Below are 15,000 nucleotides of genomic sequence, written 5' to 3'. Positions count from 1 at the left end.
AGAAATTGTGTGTGTGTGTGTGAGGGACAGAGAGAGAGAGAGAGGGGGGGGGGGGGGAAGAAATATGTGTGTTTGTGAGAGAGAGGGAGAAAGAGAGAGGGTGGAAGAAATGTGGGTGTGGCGCATGTTCCAGTGATGTGTGTTAGGGTGGTAGAGTGATGTGGGCATGGTGTCACGATGATGTGGCTGTGTGTGGGATGTGATGTGGTAATGATGTAGTATTGTCATGTGGAAGTGCTGTATGAAGTATGATGTGGTAATGTGTTGATGTGTGATGCTGTAACGATATAATGCAATGATGCAGCTGTGATTTGTTGATGATGTGGTTGTGGTATGATGCATGTGATGTGATGTGGAGGTGATGTGTGTGTATGATATGGTAATGATGTAGATGTGATAAGATGTGTGAGAGGTGATGTGGTACTGGTGTCTGTGTGTGCGTGATGTGTTATAATTATGTGGATATGATATGTGTGATGTGATGTGGTAATGCACTGTGGAGGTGGTAAGATATGTGTGTGGTGTAATGTGTGGTTGTGATATGATTGTGTGATGTGATGTGGTAATAATGTTGATGTGGAAATATGTGTGATGTGGTAATGTGTGATGTGATGTGGCAGCGCTGTGTGGATGTGGTGAGATGCGTGTGATGTGATGGGGCAGCTCTGTTTGGATGTGTTAAAATGTGTGTGATGTGATGTGGCAATGCTGTGTGGATGTGGTAAGATGTGTGTGATGTGATGCGGCAGTGCTGTGTGGATGTGGTAAGACGTGTGTGATGTGATGCAGCAATGCTGTTTGGATGTGGCAAGATATGTGATGTGGCAGTGTTGTGTGGATGTGTTAAAATGCGTTTGATGTGATGTGGCAATGCTTTGTGGATGTATAGTAATGATGTGGATGTGGCAATGCTTTGTGGATGTATAGTAATGATGTGGATGTGGCAAGATGTGATGTGGCAATGTTGTGTGTTGTGATGTGGGAACGATGTGGATGTGGTAAGATGTGTGTGATGTGGATGTGGCAAGATAGGTGCGATATTGTTGTAATGATGTGGATATGATAAGATGTGTATGTGGTGTGGTAATGATGTGGATGTGGTAAGATGTGTGTGTGTGATGTGGTAATGTATGTATGTGGTAAGATGTGTGTATGTGTGTGATGTGGTAATGCTGTGGATATGATCAGATGTGTGATGTAAAGTGGAAATGATGTGTGCACGTGATATGGTAATGATATGGATGTGATAACATGTGATATGGTAATGATGTGGATTTGGTAAGATGTGTGTGATGTGGAAATGTGTGTGTGATGTAATGATGTAGATGTGGCAAAGATGTGTGTGTTGTGGTGTGGTGATACTGTGTGATGCGACGTGGCGACGCCGTGTGATGCGATGTGGCGATGCGGTGTGATGCGATGTGGCGATGCGGTGTGTGCAGGGCGGGTGAAGCCGGAGGACCTGGATGTGGTGCAGATGAAAGTGATGGCAGTGCTGAACGAGTTCTCCGTCGGCATCTGTAATAACCACCACCTGCTGACACACGTGCAGATCAAAGGTTAGTTACCTGTCACACACACCTGTAACGACCACCACCTGTTGACACAGGTCCAGGTCAAAGGTCAGTCATCACACACATCTGTTTACACATGTCCAGGTCAAAGGTCAGTCGTCACACACACACACACACACACACACCCACCCCCACCCACCCACCCACCCACCCACCCACCTGTTGACACACATCCAGGTCAAAGGTCAGTCACCACGCCACCTGTTGACACACACCCAGGTCAAAGGTCAGTCATCACATCGCATGTTGACACACATCCAGGTCAAATTGAAGTCCTCTGTCACACATCTGTAAGGACCACCACATGTTAAACACATTCCCCCCTGCACCCCCATGTGACACACATATTTGTAATAACCACCACCTCTTGACATACATACATACATACATACAGGTCAGAGGTCAGTCACCACCTTCCTGTTAGTCCCTCTGTTTCTGTCTGTACCTGTCAGCAATTTCGTGTATTTTAATTGCTGTTTACATTTTGAATTTGGAGTACAAGTCCAGTGATGTTATTTTATATATCCTAGGTTTTAAATTGGGCATGTAACACCAGTGATGTTACTTTATATATCCTAGGTTTTAAATTGGGCATGTAACACCAGCGATGTTACTTTATATCCTAGGTTTTAAATTGGGCATGTAACACCAGTGATGTTACTTTATATCCTAGGTTTTAAATTGGGCATGTAACACCAGTGATGTTACTTTATATCCTAGGTTTTAAATTGGGCATGTAACACCAGCGATGTTACTTTATATCCTAGGTTTTAAATTTGCCGTATAACACCAATGATGTTACTGTTTATCCAAGGTTATAAATTTGGCATATAACGTGAATGATGTTACTGCATATCTTAGGTTTTAAATTTGGATTATAAGACCAATGACATTACTTTATGTCCTAGGTTTTAAATTTGGTGTTTAAGACCAATGATGTTATTATTTATCCTGGGTTTTAAATATGGCTTATAACACCAATGATGTTACTGTATATTCTAGGTTTTAAATTTGGTTTATAAGACCAATGATGTTACTGTATATTCTAGGTTTTAAATTTGGTTTATAAGACCAATGATGTTACTGTTTATCCTAGGTTTTAGATTTGGCAAATGAGATCAATGATGTTACTTTATATCCTTGGTTTTAAATTTGGCAAATGAGACCAATGATGTTACTTTATATCCTAGGATTTAAATTTGGTGTCAATGATGTTACTATAAATCTTAGGTTTTAGATCTGGCATGTAACACCAGTGATGTTACTTTATATCCTAGGTTTTAGATCTGGCGTGTAACACCAGTGATGTTACTATATATCTTGGTTTTTAAATACGGTGTATAACACCAGTGATGTTACTTTATATCCTATGTTTTAGATCTGGCGTGTAACACCAGTGATGTTACTTTATGTCCTAGGTTTTAGATCTGGCGTGTAACACCAATGATGTTACTTTATGTCCTAGGTTTTAGATCTGGCGTGTAACAACTGTGATGTTACTTTATGTCCTAGGTTTTAGATCTGGCGTGTAACAACTGTGATGTTACTTTATGTCCTAGGTTTTAGATCTGGCGTGTAACACCAATGATGTTACTTTATGTCCTAGGTTTTAGATCTGGCGTGTAACACCAATGATGTTACTTTATGTCCTAGGTTTTAGATCTGGCGTGTAACACCAATGATGTTACTTTATGTCCTAGGTTTTAGATCTGGCATGTAACACCAGTGATGTTACTTTATATCCTAGGTTTTAGATCTGGCGTGTAACACCAGTGATGTTACTTTATGTCCTTCACGTCCCAACGAGGGGGTTCAAAGATCGTTTTAATTCTTGACTCTCATTTCTTTGCCCAGGCATCGAGGCGAACGTGGCCATGCAGATAGAGCACATGAAGATCGGAGCCCTGCTGAAGGAGATGGCCATCCTTGACCCTGACCCCCTGACCTGCCACCAGAAGGTCAGGACAAACCCTCCACCTCTCATCCCCCCCCCACTTCCCTCTCTCTCTCTCTCCGGCGCCCCCTCCTGCTGCCATGGGTGTCAGGAGTGTGTGCTGTGTAGATTGCATACGGGGCACATGTGTGGAGTGTTGGCCTGGAGTTGATGCGTCTGACTAGGAAGAGAGAATATGAGCGCACTGGTTGGATTAACGGCACGGTCGCCAGTATTTTCTCCCCCCTCCGCTAGACGCTGAGTGGTGTTCTAGACACTAGTCATTCGGATGAGACGATGAACAGAGGTCCCGTGTGCAGCGTGCACTTAGTGCATGTAAAAGAACCCACGGCAACAAAAGGGTTGTCCCTGGCAAAATTCTGTAGAAAAATCCACTTCGAATACTTTTCAGTGATGTTTGGTATCTTATGTTCAATTTTTCCTTTTTGATATTTACTTGTGTTCCATTTGTAAATGCCTAGGGCTTATTTTCAAGATAAGGCGTAAATGCTTATAATGATAATAATGATAATGATAATGTGTGGATATATCTGTGTGGCTGTATGTCTATGTGCATGGTGTGTGTGTGTGTGTGTGTGTGTGTGTAGTTGTTGAGTTTGTGTGTATTTGTTTGGCTGTTGGTGTATGTCATATATCATTTATGATTGAGGCAGTTTGTCATTTGTCTGAAGAAAATACTGACAGCGTTGAGTGTGTGTATGCGTGTGTGTGTTTCTGTGTGTGTGTGTGCATGCATGTGCACATGTATGTGTGTGTGTGTGTGTGTGTGTGTGCGTGAATGAGTGCGTGCATGTGCGTGTAAATGTGTGTGTGTTTGCATGTGCATAAGTGTGCGTGTGTGTATGTGTGTGCGCGTGTGCATGTGTGTGCAAATTTGTGTATGTGTGTGTGTTGTGTGTGTACATATGTACATATGTGTGTGTGTGTGTGCATGCTTGTGTGTACATATGAATGTATGTGTGCATGTGTGCATACGTACATCTGTGCATGTATGCGTTGTGTGTGCGTGTGTATGTGACAGATCGTGTGCATTGAAGGCAGCGAGGTGCTGAAGGCGGATGTGGTGGTGTACAATGGAGGTACGGAGGGGGAGAAGTACGTCGACATGAACTGTGTCGACACCAGCGTCAGCGTGGAGATCGGCTGCATCCGGGTCGTCTTCGTCAACAAGTTTGTCACTGCTCTCCTGGTCAGTGGCTGTGTGTGTGTTGGGGTGGGGAGGGGAGGGGGGGCTTGGGGGGTCTGTGGCTGTGTGTGTGTGTGTGTTTGGGGAGGGGGGGGGGGCAGGGGGCTGTGTGTGTGTGTGTAGGTTTTGGGGGGGGGTGCTGAGGGGGGGTAGGGGAGGATTGGGGGGGGTGAGTAGAGTGTTGGGGGGGTGTGTTTGTGTGTGGGGGGTTTGGGGGGTGTTGTATCAGGGTCGTCTTTGTCTGCAAGTTTGTTACTGCTCTCCTGGTCAGTGGCTGTGTGTGTGTTGGGGAGGGGAGGGGAGGGGTGGGGAGGTTTGGGGGGAGGGGGGGGGGGTGTTGTATCAGGGTCGTCTTTGCATGTTTGTCACTGCTCTCCTGGTCAGTGGCTGTGTGTGTTGGGGTGGGGAGAGGAGGGGGGGTGGTTTGGGGAGGTTTGGGTGAGGGGGGGGGGTTGTATCAAGGTCGTCTTTGTCTGCAAGTTTGTTACTGCTCTCCTGGTCAGTGGCTGTGTGTGTTGGGGTGGGGAGGGGAGGGGAGGGGAGGGGGGGGTTTGGGGGGGGTTGTATCAGGGTCGTCTTTGTCTGCATGTTTGTCACTGCTCTCCTGGTCAGTGGCTGTGTGTGTTGGGGTGGGGAGAGGAGGGGGGGAGGTTTGGGTGAGGGGGGGGGGGTTGTATCAAGGTCGTCTTTGTCTGCAAGTTTGTTACTGCTCTCCTGGTCAGTGGCTGTGTGTGTTGGGGTGGAGAGAGGGGAGGGGAGGGGAGGGGGGAGGTTTGGGAGGGGGGATGTTGTATCAGGGTCGTCTTCGTCTGCAAGTTTGTTACTGCTCTCCTGCTCAGTGGCTGTGTGTGTTGGGGTGGAGAGAGGGGAGGGGAGGGGAGGGGGGAGGTTTGGGAGGGGGGATGTTGTATCAGGGTCGTCTTCGTCTGCAAGTTTGTTACTGCTCTCCTGCTCAGTGGCTGTGTGTGTTGGGGTGGGGAGAGGGGAGGGGGGGAGTTGGGGAGGTTTCGGGAGTGGGGGGGGGGGTTGTATCAGGGTCGTCTTCGTCTGCAAGTTTGTCACTGCTCTCCTGGTCAGTGGCTGTGTGTGTTGGGGTGGGGTTGGAGGGGATGGGGAGGTGGGGGGGGGGGTGCATGGGGGCTGTGTGTGTGTGTGTAGGTATTAGGGGGGTTGAGGGTGGGAGGGGGGGTGAGTGGAGGGTTGGGGGGGCGTGTTTGTGTGAGGGGGGTGTTGGTGTGTTAGTGTGTGTGTGTGTGTGTGTGTGTGTGTGTGTGTGTGTGTGTGTCAAAGTGGAGATCAGCTGTATCATGGTCATCTTCATCAACAAGTTTGTCACTGCACTGTTGGTAATTGGCTGGTACTGTGTGTGTGGGTGGGGTGGGCGGGGGGCTGTGTGTGTGTGTGTGTGTGTGTGTGTGTGTGTGTGTGTGTGTTGACGGCTGATGAAATGACTGATTTGCATTGCTGCCATATTTCAGGGCTGCTCCTTTTAACGCCTCATGTTCCAGGGCTTTGTGGACAATTTCACACGTGGACCATTCACCTGCCAAGGGCTGGTAGCTGTTGAAGGAATGACCTTGAACCTTGTTGAACATTCCCCTTGTGTTCCAGGGTGTCGTGTTGTTCCTGTATTTCAGGGCTTTGCGTCATTCTCCCCACGTGTTCCAGGGCGTCATGGTGTTCCCATATTTCAGGGCTTTGCGTCATTCTCCCCACGTGTTCCAGGGCGTCATGGTGTTCCCATATTTCAGGGCTTTGCGTCATTATCCCCACGTGTTCCAGGGTGTCGTGGTGTTCCCGTATTTCAGGGCTTTGCGTCATCATCCCCACGTGTTCTAGGACTTCGTGGTGTTCCCATATTTCAGGGCTTTGCGTCATTATCCCCACGTGTTCCAGGGCTTCATGGTGTTCCCATATTTCAGGGCTTTGCGTCATTATCCCCACGTGTTCCAGGGCGTCATGGTGTTCCCATATTTCAGGGCTTTGCGTCATTCTCCCCACGTGTTCCAGGGCTTCATGGTGTTCCCATATTTCAGGGCTTTGCGTCATTATCCCCACGTGTTCCAGGACTTCATGGTGTTCCCATATTTCAGGGCTTTGCGTCATTCTCCCCACGTGTTCCAGGGCTTCATGGTGTTCCCATATTTCAGGGCTTTGCGTCATTATCCCCACGTGTTCCAGGGTGTCGTGGTGTTCCCGTATTTCAGGGCTTTGCGTCATTATCCCCACGTGTTCCAGGACTTCATGGTGTTCCCATATTTCAGGGCTTCGCATCATTTTCCCCATGTGTTCCAGGGATTTGTGTCATTCTCCCCATGTGTTCCAGGGCTTTGTGTCATTCTCCCCATGTGTTCCAGGGCTTTGTGTCATTCTCCCCATGTGTTCCAGGACTTTGTGTCATTCTCCCCATGTGTTCCAGGACTTTGTGTCATTCTCCCCATGTGTTCCAGGGCTTTGCGTCATTCTCCCCATGTGTTCCAGGGCTTCGTGGACAACTTCCAGGCGGCCAAGGCCAAGGTACAGGAGGCGGGGCAGGCGGCGGCGGCCGCTGGGATGGAGGCGGTTCAGTCCCTGCAGGAGACGGCCACCCGCCTGGGGCTGCACGTGCAGATGAAGGCCCCCGTGATCGTGGTGCCACAGAACTCGCGTTCCCTCAACTCCCTGATGCTGGACCTGGGCCACATCAGCGTGTCAAACGTCTTCAAGCTGGCCGGGAAGACCTCGCCCAGCGGGGTCCCCGCGGTGCTGGAGGACATGAAGGTGGTGCTGACTGCCCTGCAGCTGTCCAGGTGTGTGTGTGTGTGTGTGTGTGTGTGTGTGTGTGTGTGTGTGTGTTCGTCTTCAGTTTAACGTCTGTCCACTTGAAGTGATATTAGATAACCATAAGCCATCTGCTCATTAACTGTCCAAGCATAAGATAGTTAATTCTTATGAAAGAAAGGGAATGTGTGTGAACATTAGTGTAAGAAAGTGTTCCATGTTATACATTAGAGGAAAAGTAATGTTGCTATTTATATTTACAATGTTGTAAGTTAATACTTGTTGATATGCACACACATATTCTCCTTCCTATTAGTGTGTGTGTGTGTGTGTGTGTGTAGGATCTTCAGTTTTAACGTCTGTTCCCTGTAAGTGTTATTGGATGGAAAGTTTCAGTTTCAGTAGTTCAAGGAGGCGTCACTGCGTTCGGACAAATCCATATACGCTACACCACATCTACCAAGCAGATGCCTGACCAGCAGCGTAACCCAACGCGCTTAGTCAGGCCTTGAGAAAAAGTTGGCAGCGGTGGGATTCGAACCCATGCCTCCGAAGAGAAAGAAGAGAAGCAGGGGGGTGAAAGAAAGGGAGTGTGTGTGAATATTAGCATAAGAAAGTGTTCCATGTTATGTATTATAGGAAAAGTAAATTATAAGAAATTAAAGCTTAACTCACTCAGTACAGCCAGCCCTCTCTTCTCCTCTACACAGACCCCTCGGATGTCCAGTGGGTGTCTGAATGACCCAACCTTTAGCTTCCGTCGTCAGAATTGTGGTATTCTTTGTCAACATTCACCTCTTCAGTATAAGAGCCTTCCGCTTGCAATATTTTGATGATGGTAATTGGGGTGAAACGCTGTTAACGTCGTCTCTTTTGCCGTTCGTATGGAGAGAGTTAACTTACAACATTGTAAATGTAAATAGCGACATTAATTTGAATACATTAAAGGAGGATACCAACTGGACTGGAGTTTAAAATTTCCGAAAGCATTCTAAGCAGTGGAGAGTTATTCAAAATCTTTTCAGTGGCTAATGGAATATTGGTAGAAAAGTCATCGACTACATCTTTTGGAATTAACTATCTTATGCTTGGACAGTTAATGAGTAGATGGCTTATGGTTATTTGCTTACCGCACATACATTTGATATTTTTAGAAAATTTTGTACGAAAGGCATTTCAACGAATTCTATACATTAGACTTGCAATTTGTCTTGAATGTGCGGTTGGTGTCAAATTTCAAAAATATTTAGGATCAGCCGCATTCTTTGTGTTTACACAAAATTGGTAATATTGATTATTTGAATCAATAAGCAATTTCTCAAATCGATTTCTAGATACATTTTCTATACAACTAAAGCATTCATGTTGATGTAACTGAATGTCAGGTTGTATTGTGCCTTCGATATTACGTGCTGCTCTTCTAGCTGTTTGGTCTACCCACTCATTTGAAGATATTCCACACACTGTCCTTCTGTCTGTCTCCCTGTCTGTCTGTCCCTCTGTCTGTCCGTCCCTGTATTCCCCTCTGTCCCTCTGTCATTCTCTTTCTCTCTGTCTGTCTGTCCCTCTGTCTGTCTGCCCCTCTGTCTGTCCGTCCCTCTGTCTGTCTGTCTGTCCCTGTATTCCCCTCTGTCCCTCTGTCATTCTCTGTCCCTCTGTCTGTCTGTCCCTCTGTCTGTCTGTCCCTCTGTCTGTCCGTCCCTCTGTCTGTCTGTCCGCCTGTCTGTCTGTCCCTCTGTCTGTCTGTCCGTGTATTCCCCCTCCGTCCCTCTGTCATTCTCTTTCCCTCTGTCTGTCTCCCTGTCTGTCCGCCTGTCTGTCCGTCCCTGTATTCCCCTCTGTCCCTGTCTGTCTGTCCGTCCCTGTACGCCCCTCCATCCCTCTGTCATTCTCTTTCCCTCTGTCTGTCTGTCTGTCCCTCTGTCTGTCCGTCCCTCTGTCTGTCTGTCCGCCTGTCTGTCTGTCCCTCTGTCTGTCCGTCCGTGTATTCCCCCTCCGTCCCTCTGTCATTCTCTGTCCCTCTGTCTGTCTGTCCCTCTGTCATTCTCTGTCCCTCTGTCTGTCCGTCCCTCTGTCTGTCTGTCTGTCCCTGTATTCCCCTCTGTCCCTCTGTCATTCTCTGTCCCTCTGTCTGTCTGTCCCTCTGTCTGTCTGTCCCTCTGTCCGTCCCTCTGTCTGTCTGTCTGTCTGTCCCTCAGTCTGTCTGTCCCTCTGTCTGTCTGTCCCTATGTCTGTCTGTCTGTCTGTCTGTCTGTCCCTCAGTCTGTCTGTCCCTCTGTCTGTCTGTCCGCCTGTCTGTCTGTCCCTCAGTCTGTCTGTCCCTCTGTCTGTCTGTCCCTCTGTCTGTCCGTCCCTCTGTCTGTCTGTCTGCCTGTCTGTCTGTCCCTCAGTCTGTCTGTCCCTCTGTCTGTCTGTCCCTCTGTCTGTCCGTCCCTCTGTCTCTCTGTCCGCCTGTCTGTCTGTCTCCCTGTCTGTCTGTCCATCCCTGTATGCCCCTCCATCCCTCTGTCATTCGCTGTCCCTCTGTCTGTCTGTCTGTTCCTCTGTCTGTTTCCCTGTCTGTCTGTCCATCCCTCTATTCCCCCTCCGTCCCTCTGTCATTCTCTTTCCCTCTGTCTGTCTGTCCCTCTGTCTGTCTGTCCCTCTGTCATTCTCTGTCCCTCTGTCTGTCTGTCCCTCTGTCTGTCCGTCCCTCTGTCTGTCTGTCCGCCTGTCTGTCTGTCCCTCTGTCTGTCTGTCCGTGTATTCCCCCTCCGTCCCTCTGTCATTCTCTTTCCCTCTGTCTGTCTCCCTGTCTGTCCGCCTGTCTGTCCGTCCCTGTATTCCCCTCCATCCCTCTGTCATTCTCTTTCCCTCTGTCTGTCTGTCTGTCTGTCCGCCTGTCTGTCCGTCCCTGTATTCCCCTCTGTCCCTGTCTGTCTGTCCGTCCCTGTACGCCCCTCCATCCCTCTGTCATTCTCTTTCCCTCTGTCTGTCTGTCTGTCTGTCCACCTGTCTGTCCCCTCTGTCTGTCTGTCCACCTGTCTGTCCCCTCTGTCTGTCTGTCTGTCTGTCCCCTCTGTCTGTCTGTCTGTCTGTCTGTCCACCTGTCTGTCCCCTCTGTCTGTCTGTCCACCTGTCTGTCCCCTCTGTCTGTCTGTCCCCTCTGTCTGTCTGTCCACCTGTCTGTCTGTCCCCTCTGTCTGTCTGTCCACCTGTCTGTCCCCTCTGTCTGTCTGTCCACCTGTCTGTCCCCTCTGTCTGTCTACTCCTCTGTCTGTCCCCTCTGTCTGTCTGTCCACCTGTCTGTCCCCTCTGTCTGTCTGTCCCCTCTGTCTGTCCCCTCTGTCTGTCTGTCCCCTCTGTCTGTCTGTCTGTCTGTCCACCTGTCTGTCCCCTCTGTCTGTCTGTCTGTCCACCTGTCTGTCCCCTCTGTCTGTCTGTCTGTCTGTCCACCTGTCTGTCCCCTCTGTCTGTCCCCTCTGTCTGTCTCTCTGAGTAACGACAACACCGACGGATGGTGATGTGGTCCCAGGGCGATGATCAAGAAGGAGGGAGGCGTGCAGTCGGACTGCGTGGTGCTCGAACCCCTGACCATCGCCGTGACGATGCAGCGGAACCTGTCGGCCGCCTGGTACCACGCGCACCCGGACATCCAGCTTGGCGGAGTGAAGGAGCCCCTCACGGTCAGTGTGTTGCTGTGTGCAGGGGGGAGACCCCGCCCTCCCCTTCCTCCTCGCCGCCCCCCCACCCCGCCCCCCTGGCCCCCTCACCCTCTATCCCTCCACACTGGGAGGTGTGTTATAGAGAAGGAGGTTTGTTATATGGATGGGGGGGTGGGGTGGGAGGGAAGTGTGTTATTGAGAGGGAGGTTTGTTATAGGGATGGGGGAGGTGTGTTATTGGTGTTATTGAGAGGGAGGTTTGTTATAGGGATGGGGGAGGTGTGTTATTGGTGTTATTGAGAGGGAGGTTTGTTATAGAGATGGGGGAGGTGTGTTATTGGTGTTATTGAGAGGGAGGTTTGTTATAGGGATGGGGGAGGTGTGTTACAGAGATGGAGGAGGGGGTGAGGGGTGTTGTAGAGATGGAGGTTTGTTTTTGGGATGGGGGAGGTGTGTTATAGAGATGGAGGAGGGGGGGGAGGTGTGTTGTAGAGATAGAGGAGGGGGGAGGTGTGTTATAGAGATAGAGGAGGGGGAGGTGTGTTATAGAGATAGAGGAGGGGGAGGTGTGTTGTAGAGATAGAGGAGGGGGGAGGTGTGTTGTAGAGATAGAGGAGGGGGGAAGGTGTGTTACAGAGATGGAGGAGGGGGGAGGTGTGTTACAGAGATGGAGGAGGGGGGAGGTGTGTTACAGAGATGGAGGAGGGGGGGAGATGTGTTACAGAGATGGAGGAAGGGGGAGGTGTGTTACAGAGATGGAGGAGGGGGGAGGTGTGTTGTAGAGAGGGAGGAGGGGGGAGGTGTGTTACAGAGATGGAGGAGGGGGGAGGTGTGTTACAGAGATGGTGGAGGGGGGAGGTGTGTTATAGAGATGGTGGAGGGGGGAGGTGTGTTATAGAGATGGAGGAGGGGGGAGGTGTGTTGTAGAGAGGGAGGAGGGGGGAGGTGTGTTACAGAGATGGAGGAGGGGGGAGGTGTGTTAAAGAGATGGAGGAGGGGGGGAGGTGTGTTGTAGAGAGGGAGGAGGGGGGAGGTGTGTTACAGAGATGGAGGAGGGGGGGAGGTGTGTTACAGAGATGGAGGAGGGGGGAGGTGTGTTACAGAGATGGAGGAAGGGGGAGATGTGTTACAGAGATGGAGGAAGTGGGAGGTGTGTTACAGAGATGGAGGAGGGGGGGAGGTGTGTTACAGACATGGAGGAGGGGGGAGGTGTGTTGTAGAGATGGAGGAGGGGGGAGGTGTGTTATAGAGATGGAGGAGGGGGGAGGTGTGTTGTAGAGAGGGAGGAGGGGGGAGGTGTGTTGTAGAGATGGAGGAGGGGGGGAGGTGTGTTGTAGAGATGGAGGAGGGGGGAGGTGTGTTATAGAGATGGAGGAGGGGGGAGGTGTGTTGTAGAGATGGAGGAGGGGGGAGGTGTGTTATAGAGATGGAGGAGGGGGGAGGTGTGTTGTAGAGAGGGAGGAGGGGGGAGGTGTGTTGTAGAGATGGAGGAGGGGGGGAGGTGTGTTACAGAGATGGAGGAGGGGGGAGGTGTGTTACAGACATGGAGGAGGGGGGAGGTGTGTTGTAGAGAGGGAGGAGGGGGGAGGTGTGTTATAGAGATAGAGGAGGGGGAGGTGTGTTATAGAGATGGGAGGGGGGAGGTGTGTTACAGAGATGGAGGAAGGGGGGAGGTGTGTTACAGAGATGGAGGAGGGGGGAGGTGTGTTACAGAGATGGAGGGGGGGGGGAGGTGTGTTACAGAGATGGAGGAGGGGGGAGGTGTGTTGTAGAGATGGAGGAGGGGGGAGGGGTGTTGTAGAGATGGAGGAGGGGGGAGGTGTGTTACAGAGATGGGAGGGGGAGGGTGGAGGAAGGCAGGAGGTGTGTTACAGACATGGAGGAGGGGGGAGGTGTGTTACAGAGATGGAGGAAGGCGGGAGGTGTGTTGTAGAGATGGAGGAGGGGGGGAGGTGTGTTGTAGAGATGGAGGAGGGGGGGAGGTGTGTTACAGAGATGGAGTAGGGGGAAGGTGTGTTACAGAGAGGAAGGAGGGCGGGGAGGTGTGTTGTAGAGATGGAGGAGGAGGGAGGTATGTCATAGAGTGGGGAGATCTGCAGCAGTGTTTCAAGATGTGGTGACCTGCCCCTTGTGTGTGTGTGTGTGTGTGTGTGTGTGTGCATGTATATGTGTGTGTGTGTGTGTGTGACAGGTACGTCTGAGCCAGGGGGACTTCGCCACGGCCATGCAGGTGCTGAACGAGAACATGAACGAGGCGGGGCCCCACACGCCCCCCCAGGCACCCGACTTGACCGGCACACTCTCTGACAGCAGTGTGGAGACGGCCCCTGCGCACACTCCCACCGCCAAGTCCACTGCGGGTGGGTGGTGAAGCTGTCTGTGTGTCTGTATGTCTGCGTGTGTGTGTGTCTGTCTGTCTGTGCCTTGGGTCTGCTTGATGATGTGAGTGGTGGTGTTGATGTGAGTGGTGATGTTGATGTGAGTGATGATGTGAGTGATGATGTGAGTGTTGATGTGAGTGGTGATGTTGATGTGAGTGATGATGTGAGTGTTGATGTGAGTGATGATGGTGATGGAAGTGATGTGAGTGTTGATGTGAGTGTTAATGTGAGTGGTGATGGTGGTGATGTTGATGTGAGTAGTGATGGTGATGGAAGTGATGTGAGTGGTGATGGTGATGTGAGTGGTGATGTTGATGGGGGTGATGTGAGTGATGATGTGAGTGGTGATGTTGATGTGAGTGGTGATGATGATGTGAGTGATGATGGTGATGTGAGTGGTGATGATGATGTGAGTGGTGATGATGATGTGAGTGGTGTTGATGATGTGAGTGGTGTTGATGATGTGAGTGGTGATGTGAGTGGTGATGTTGATGTGAGTGGTGATGGTGATGATGATGTGAGTGGTGATGTGAGTGGTGATGTGAGTGGTGATGATGATGTGAGTGGTGATGGTGATGTGAGTGGTGATGTGAGTGGTGATGGTGATGTGAGTGGTGATGTTGATGTGAGTGGTGATGTGAGTGATGATGTGAGTGGTGATGGTGATGTGAGTGGTGATGTTGATGTGAGTGGTGATGTGAGTGGTGATGTTGATGTGAGTGTTGATGTGAGTGGTGATGTTGATGTGAGTGGTGATGTGAGTGATGAGAGTGGTGATGGTGATGTGAGTGGTGATGTGAGTGGTGATGTGAGTGGTGATGTTGATGTGAGTGATGTGAGTGGTGATGTTGATGTGAGTGATGAGAGTGGTGATGGTGATGTGAGTGGTGATGTGAGTGGTGATGTTGATGTGAGTGATGTGAGTGGTGATGTTGATGTGAGTGATGTGAGTGGTGATGATGATATGAGCGGTGATGTGAGTAGTGATGATGATGTGAGTGGTGATGTGAGTGGTGATGTTGATGTGAGTGGTGATGTGAGTGATGATGTGAGTGGTGATGTTGATGTGAGTGGTGATGTTGATGTGAGTGATGATGTGAGTGGTGATGTTGATGTGAGTGATGATGTGAGTCGTGATGTGAGTGGTGATGATGATGTGAGTGGTGATGTTGATGTGAGTGGTTATGTGAGTGGTGATGATGATGTGAGTGGTGATGTTGATGTGAGTGGTGATGATGATGTGAGTGATGATGTTGATGGGGGTGATGTGAATGATGATGTGAGTGGTGATGGTGATGGGGGTGATGTGAGTGGTGATAATGATGTGAGTGGTGATGATGATGTGAGTGGTGATTATGATAATAACCGTGATGATGATTTGAGTGGTGATTATGATAATAACCGTGATGATGATTTGAGTGGTGATTATGATAATAACCGTGATGATGATTTGAGTGGTGATTATGATAATAACCGTGATGATGATTTGAGTGGTGATTATG

The 15,000-nt window shown here is 49.8% G+C and overlaps 1 protein-coding gene across 1 annotated transcript in view; it reads left to right on the top strand.

Moving 5' to 3' along the window:
* LOC143277558 (intermembrane lipid transfer protein VPS13A-like) overlaps nt 1-15,000 on the top strand; it is a 240,807-nt gene that overhangs the window by 95,954 nt on the left and 129,853 nt on the right. Inside the window, exons 33-38 of the mRNA XM_076582437.1 lie at nt 1,443-1,559; nt 3,429-3,532; nt 4,550-4,717; nt 7,196-7,503; nt 10,989-11,139; nt 13,309-13,477. Of these exons, the coding sequence (XP_076438552.1) occupies nt 1,443-1,559; nt 3,429-3,532; nt 4,550-4,717; nt 7,196-7,503; nt 10,989-11,139; nt 13,309-13,477 (1,017 nt within the window). The remainder of the gene's footprint in view (nt 1-1,442; nt 1,560-3,428; nt 3,533-4,549; nt 4,718-7,195; nt 7,504-10,988; nt 11,140-13,308; nt 13,478-15,000) is intronic.

The sequence above is a fragment of the Babylonia areolata genome, chromosome 34 (assembly GCF_041734735.1).
Source record: "Babylonia areolata isolate BAREFJ2019XMU chromosome 34, ASM4173473v1, whole genome shotgun sequence".
Classification (NCBI taxonomy): Eukaryota; Metazoa; Mollusca; class Gastropoda; order Neogastropoda; family Buccinidae; genus Babylonia; species Babylonia areolata.
Note: the sequence above shows the minus strand (reverse complement) of the source record. Positions and strands in the feature narration are given on the sequence as shown.